This window comes from Onychomys torridus, chromosome 4 (assembly GCF_903995425.1).
Source record: "Onychomys torridus chromosome 4, mOncTor1.1, whole genome shotgun sequence".
NCBI lineage: Eukaryota > Metazoa > Chordata > Mammalia > Rodentia > Cricetidae > Onychomys > Onychomys torridus.
In genome coordinates, this window is record NC_050446.1 from 89,953,072 (window position 1) to 89,960,081 (window position 7,010).

General features: G+C 44.3%; 1 protein-coding gene across 2 annotated transcripts in view; it reads left to right on the plus strand.

Annotated features, from left to right (window-relative positions):
- Cdin1 (CDAN1 interacting nuclease 1) overlaps positions 1 to 6,649 on the plus strand; it is a 208,918-nt gene extending 202,269 nt beyond the window's left edge. For both annotated transcript variants that reach the window (XM_036183137.1, XM_036183139.1), the window contains one exon: positions 5,876 to 6,649. In XM_036183137.1, coding sequence (XP_036039030.1) covers positions 5,876 to 6,050 — 175 coding nt within the window. In that variant the 3' untranslated portion in view covers positions 6,051 to 6,649. The remainder of the gene's footprint in view (positions 1 to 5,875) is intronic.
- The last annotated feature ends 361 nt before the right edge of the window (positions 6,650 to 7,010 follow it).

Genomic DNA, 7,010 nt, shown 5'->3' on the forward strand with positions numbered 1-7,010 from the left:
TTCGTGCAGGGACAGGCTAGTTACAACCTTGCTAAGGATCCTCACACAGCTTCCGTGTGACCAAGTGTTACCCATATCACACAACTTGCTCTGTGGATGCTGTTCACCTCTGCAAGACACATCAGCTACAGAACGATGTGGGACCAATCAGAACGGGTATGCCTGGATCTTCTTCAAAGCAAACAAAAACAGTTGTTGCCCTCCATAGGATAACAGCTGTGCTTTTCAATCCTACCTACTTAGAAGACACAGGGTGACTAAAAGCTACTGTGAATTCTGTTACCGACATTTTTAAAACAGCACAAGACAGATTTCCCTCCAAACTGAGCACAGTGCTTGGTGAATAACATTCCCCTGCTGTCTTTTCACAGCCCCTCAAGGGTCTCTGGCCCAGGGTTGAGGATGTCCAGATTACAGCCTAGAGTGGGGGTCAAGCACTCTGACAGCCACAGGAGCCCAGTGGATGACAGAAAGGAATCGGATAGGCAGTACAAGAGCACAACACCTCACACAGTGTTCTCTTCCGTCTTGATACACAACACTTTTGAGGGCTCCATTGTGCTTCCACACACTCAGTGAAGAGGTGGGTGTGAAGAAGCTAGTCTCTCTAGAAACTCCATGGCACAGGTGAGCCTTGGCATCCTGGAGTCACAGAGAAGACTACACGGATATTAGTTATATCTGAGATGTGGCCGTGACTCAGCCACCTGCATATGTAGCTAGACCAGTTAGCTTCTCAAAAGAAGGGGATTTGTGAAGATTTGTGTAAAAATTTGTTAATTTTTATATATTGGTTCATTTACTTTTTTCCGACAGGATCTCATGTAGCCCAAGCTGGCTTCAAACTCTATAAAGCCAATGATGTCTTCAACTTCTGATCCTCCTGCCTTTCCCTCTTAAGTATTGGGATTATAGGCATATACCACTATGCTTTGTTTATCTGGTGCAGGGAATCAAACTCGGGGCTTCATGCATGCCAGGCCAGGACTCTGCCTTCTAAGCTATAGCCCCAGCCCTTCAAGCATCTTAGTGAGAGCCAGGCCCTGGTTCCTAGCCCATTCACACTGTTCTGTAAGGCAGCTCACTTGTGTTTTTAGATGTTTCCATTACAGGGGGCTGTTAAATCAAAATCTGAATCATAGCTACCTTAAAATTTTCCCTAATTCTGCACTTCAGAGACATGGCATAGAGTTCAGAATGGTGGTGCATACCTGTAATCTCAGCACTCGGGTGATGGAGGCACAATCAGAGATCAAGGTCATTTTCAGCTATAAAGCAAGTTGAAGGCCAGCCTGGGCTATATGAGACCGAGAGAGAGGAGAATCGAGCACAACCTGAGTCAGCTCCCCAAGCTCCTCTTGAACACGGCATGCGAAGAGCATGTTGCTATGCTGTGTTCATCTCTAGGTCATTCATGTGCTGTTATCCTGGCACATAACCTAAGATTCTCCTCTAAGTCAGTTCCCAGTGGGAACTGGCAGGTGTCCTCTGTCAATGTGGCCCCAGAACCATCCAAAGCATTCTGGGTAGAGTCTAGTTAGTGCCAAGGCATGTCCCATTTTCTGGTTCATTTCTGCTCCCCTCTCAGGGTATTCAGTAAATGGATCACTACACTTGCCACTTGGACAGTCACAGACAGCCCTGATGTCTCCACTCTTCAGCTGTGAGCTTTTAGACAAACTACTAAATGACCTTCTGTCTCTGTGTCTTCATTTGTAGAACAAGGAGTATTCTTGAATCTAGGTCATGGTGTTGGCACAAGAACTAGATGAGTTTGTAAGGTAAAAATGTTTGTGAGTATACATGGCACCTGAAAATATCACAGAAGCATTAATGCAGTGTGAGCATCCCATATACTAAGTACTTGGAACCACAAGTGTTTGAGATTTGGGTTTCTTTAGGAATTTTGAACATTTGCATGTATATATTGAGATACCTTGTGAAATGAGACACAGGTTTAAAGACAAAGTTTATGTATGTTTCCTATATACTTTATATACATAGGCCGATGGTAGTTTTGTTTCATTTTTTGTTTGTTTGATTTTGCTTTTCAAGACAGGGTTTCTCTGTAGCCCTGGCTGTCCTGGATCTCGCTCTGTAGACCAGCCTGGCCTCGAACTCAGAGATCTGGCTGCCTCTGCCTCCCAAGTGCTGAGATTAAATGTGTGTGCCACCACCTCCTGGCTGGTAATTCCGACCCATATTTGTACTGCTTCTGATTTTACTATAACCCATTCCACAAGAGCAGCTGTGGAACTTCCCACTGTGGCATCATGTGACTAGGTAGTTCAGCCTGGAAGAGACATTGCTGTACCTAATGTCATTGGGATCTGTACATACACCAGTCCAGGTCATGCCCAATGATGTCATGTTGAGTCCAGCAGCCCTTCTGGCTGCAGACCATATCCTCCATCTTGTCCCAAAGGGTGTCTGCCATGAGCTAGGCACTGTCTTCGGAAGCACTGAGGATGTAAATGGAAATAACACGTGGTCTTCGCTTTCACCAGGATCCCAGAACAAAGAAATCTAATGATGAAGTAGATGGTGGTTCCTGGGAGACTTATACACCAAAACCACAAAAAGCACCAAGTCTTACTTCCATAGTTTCCTATTTAATTTTTTAAGTACTCTAACGTGGCCGGAAACCAGAAAAACACTTAGCACCCTTGTAAAGCTGACATAAGTCCCCCTTTTGTGCCTTCAAGGTCTTTGGTGGCTCTTGACTTGCCCATCTTTCTCTAGAGGTAGTCATTAAATTTATCAATTTGGTGGTATTTTCTTTGTAAACAGATTTACTTGTTCAGTAGTGACTCTCATCCTATTGTCTGCCCCTCAAGGAAATAGAAACTGCATTGAGGAATCCTTGAAGTCCTTGAGAATCATGGTTACCTGTGAAAAGGCACTGAGTGCCTCCAAGCAGCAAAAGGCTCAGCACCAGTGGTAGAGCATCCTCAGATCCAGGCTCAGGCTGGCTTGATGTGGTCAGCCTCTTCATAAGCAGTAATCTGCCCCAAGGCTGCCTTGGCAGCATCTGATAATCCCTGGACCCTGAGCTGCTGGAGAATGCTCAGAAGAACACAAGGGAGCAAATCCAGATGCAATACGGTGGTGACAGTTCCAAATTTGTCACCTTCTAAAATCTGTATTATCTTTGTCACTTATGAACCTTGTAATGAAAAGCTCTTTTAGGACTCAGTACATACAAGAAGAACGTGTGTTTACTCATTTTTACTTAATCAGACAAATTTTTCCATCAGGTTTTGAGCTCATGAGAGCACTGGTGTTTCCACAAGAACCTTGAAGATAGATAGATGGATGGATGGATGGATGGATGGATGGATGGGTGGATGGATGGTAAAGTCCTGCTAAAAGAAGAAGAAAAAGAAAAACAAACAAACAAAAAACAAAAAATACCTGCCCCAGATCCAGGCTGCTGTCTTTTGGGAATCCCAGTCATGAACCACGACTTGAAATGTTCAGGTTCACAATCCTGCCAAAACCTTTGTGGGTCTCCATTTCAGCTGTTGCCTCACAAGTGAAACAAGCCATTTTCTTGAGCATCGAGGTGTTCCCCAGTCTGGCCTCGCTGTCTAGGAAGTGCCATTTTCATAAAGAGCTGTCATGCTCCAAGTCCTTTGGCTTGTGATTTAGCTGTTCAGGGAAAGTGCAGGCTGCTGTTGCTCGCTCGGTGCTGGTGATGTGTGTTTTTTGTTTTATTAAATCTTTAAAATACCGGGCTTGTTTTTTACGATCCCCATATATTCTTTTGTTCTTCTCCATGACTGGTTAGATCACACTTTTGCTCCCTTAGTAAAAATATTAGTGCCTTGCTGAAGAACACTGTGGTCTCCAGAGTGGCTGCCTAATAAAGTAGAGAAATGTGTGGCACTTGCTGTCAGATGCACGGAGGCCATGGTGTGGGTGTATTGCGATGGGATAGTTTAGGGCCTACTGAAAGGTCCATAGGGATGCATGTCTTTTGGCTCTTAACAGATCTGCCTTGATAACTCTGACATTATTTGGCACAAATTTCAGAACTTTTTATGAAGTAAAGCTACCAAATGGCTTATGTTTCCATATAGACAATCGTATCTCTGTGTGTGTGTGTGTGTGTGTGTGTGTGTGTGTGTGTGTGAGAGAGAGAGAGAGAGAGAGAGAGAGAGATTGAAGGTTGCTAAGAAATAGTTTGTTAAGTGGAAGCTAGCTCTTGTCCAGGTATGAGCTTGGGTGTTCAAGTCCTGGTGCTCACATCCAATGCACAGGGAACCTAATTCTTCCAACTCAAACTTGGAGATGCTGAGGAATAAGAGACCATGCCCACCTGCCCTTAATTCTCACAGGACCCAATTCAAAAGATTGTCCCTTCTCAGAGGAGACTCTAAAAGGTTGAATTAATCTTGAATACAACTGGGCTAAACCAATGATGTGAATCCCCCAAATAAGCCAGCCCATGACATCCAACTGAACTTCATCCTGTGCGTTACAGTGTCTCTCAGCCCATTCTGCACTGTTAGTTTTGGCAAGTACACCACAGCAGATAATAAATCATGGAAGGAAAACGCTTTTGGCCTAGCATGGTTCAGCCTGCTGCAATATTAGAATACAGAAAGCAGTTCTGTTTTTACACATCCTTTCACTAACCCAGCATTCATAATTTATGATTTCACTCTAAAATTCCTGCAACACTACACCAAAAGTAGTCCTGCCCTTTAATTAAGTACTCTTGGTAGAGAAAACGTGAAATTGATGTGCAAACCGTCTCTCTGTGCCCAGTGATTGATAGTGATTACATCTTTATGAACCCAGCCTAAAGGTCTCAACTTCCTGATGGGTGAAGTCGTCTGTAGGGCCACTTCCTGGCAGGGACCAGTGGCTGCTAACAAAACGGAAAATAACTCGGGGGGTGGGGGGGCACAACTTAAGCATGTTGGGCTCTTAAGCCTCCATCTGTCTGTCCACACTTGGTCACAAATCTCTCTGACTTTATCCCTTTTCCCTGTGGGAACTTACCAAGCAGATTTCTCACTACCTCCATGCATAGGTTGCAATGCAGAGATCCATCCTGTGGAAGGTCTCTTTGAAGCATCCTAGTTTGACATGCAGATTTTTGTTCCTTTTTTTTAATTTAAGAAATTTTTTATTCATTTTACATAACAACCACAGATCCCACTCTAATCCCTCCTCCCGCTCCCACCCACCCCCACCCCCTCCTCCAAAAGGATAAGGATAAGGTCTCCCTTAGGGAGTCAGACATGCAGATTTTTTAAAAGTTAGAAATAATGAATAGCAGAGAACTTTAATCTGTCCCATTGTTTTAAGTTATTTTTCAAATGTTTTTGAGACGGTGTCCTGCTACACAGCCCGGATTGACTTCAAACTGATGATCTTCCTGCCTCCACCTCCTCAGTGCTGTGGTCACGAATAGGCACCACCATGCCCAGTTGTTCAAACATCTTTTTTTCCTTCCTTTGTTAAAAATAGGCAAGTTTAATTTTTTAAATAGTACCAGGAAATATTAGAAGACCGAGCCCCACCCCCCACCCCCAAGCCAGGTGTTCCCAGCTCATCACTGATCTACTTCAGTTGTGTTCAGTTCACTGATCTACTTCCTCGGCTAGGCAGTGATTGCTGCAGCTCATAGAGTGGCCCGTTACTAAAGACGTTACAGGTGACTCTGGGTCTGCTGGGCTCCCGGCAAGCAAACCCATCTGTCAAGGTAACCACAGTTGCATTAAGTGAATGCTTGAGCTTGTACCCTGCCTACTATCCTCACGATAGCAAGCTGGTACAGTAATACTCACTTAACTGTCTTTTCTCTATGCCTCCAAGATGTCTGCTTTCTGTCCATGCATGCCGTTTTCTGATGTTTTGACAGGTTTGGACCAGGCTTGGTCATCTATTGGTACGGATTTATCCGGGAACTGGACTGCAACCGGGAAAGAGGCATCCTGCTCAAAGCCTGTTTCCCCACAGACATCGTCACCTTATGCCACAGCACACAGCACGGCTTGACCCTGAAGATCCTGGAAGAGAAGCCGGAAGCAATGTGACTTTCCTGCAGTATAAACTCCTGGCAACATCTGCCCTGAACTTGAGCTGAACCCTGCCTGCTGTGGTCGCAGCCTTACCTCTCTAGACAAACACATCGGGAGTTTCTGTTTTCCTTCCTCGCTAGCCGATGTGAATAGCCAAGAACTACGGACACAACCCACTCATTATCAGCATCTCTGTCCCGGACACAGTTTGTTTATAGATAGTCATAATCTTGCTTCCTTCCGAATGCTTTCTCCTTGCGTACCGAACAGAAGGGACTGTGTGGAAACTGAAGGGTGTGATTTTTCGGTTCTCCGTTATTGAACACTCCCTTGCTTTTTCTTCTAAAGCTCCATTCATTGTCCCTCCCTGCTTTCTCTGCATGGGTATACTCTGGTACTAAGTGTTGCATTAACATCAGGGAATAACCTAGCACAAACCTGGAAAAGCTGGAGACAGGCAGTCTGTTAGCAAGTGTTCCTTCTCACCTGGGGCTCAGCAGAGCCGGACAGGGACCTTTTCTGTGGAGACCTACTGCCTCGTGATTTCTGTGGCATCCAGCCAAGCTGCAAAAATCCCCCTTGATGAGAATTTCATCTTTTTGTGAAGCTTATTTGAACACCAACATTTCACATTGATCTCACCGTAAAGTATTAGATGCTTTGTGTCTGACAAACCATGCTCCTTTGGCTTGGGGCTGAGGCAGGGGACTGACGCTCAGCCTCCCTGTGTTCAGTGGTCTTTTAAACATGACTCGTGGTCTATACAATGGTGGCCACTATTTTTATGAGTGTTTTTTAAAGTCCATTCATACCTACAGCTTTGTGTCTGCATCTTATAACAAATAATTGTATAATGCCAAAATAATTTAGAGATTATAGTCAGCTTTGAATGAATTAAGTGTATCAGAAATATCCTAGAGTGATTTTTAAATAAGCAAAATTAAAGAGATTTTTGTATTTATTCACTTTAATTTA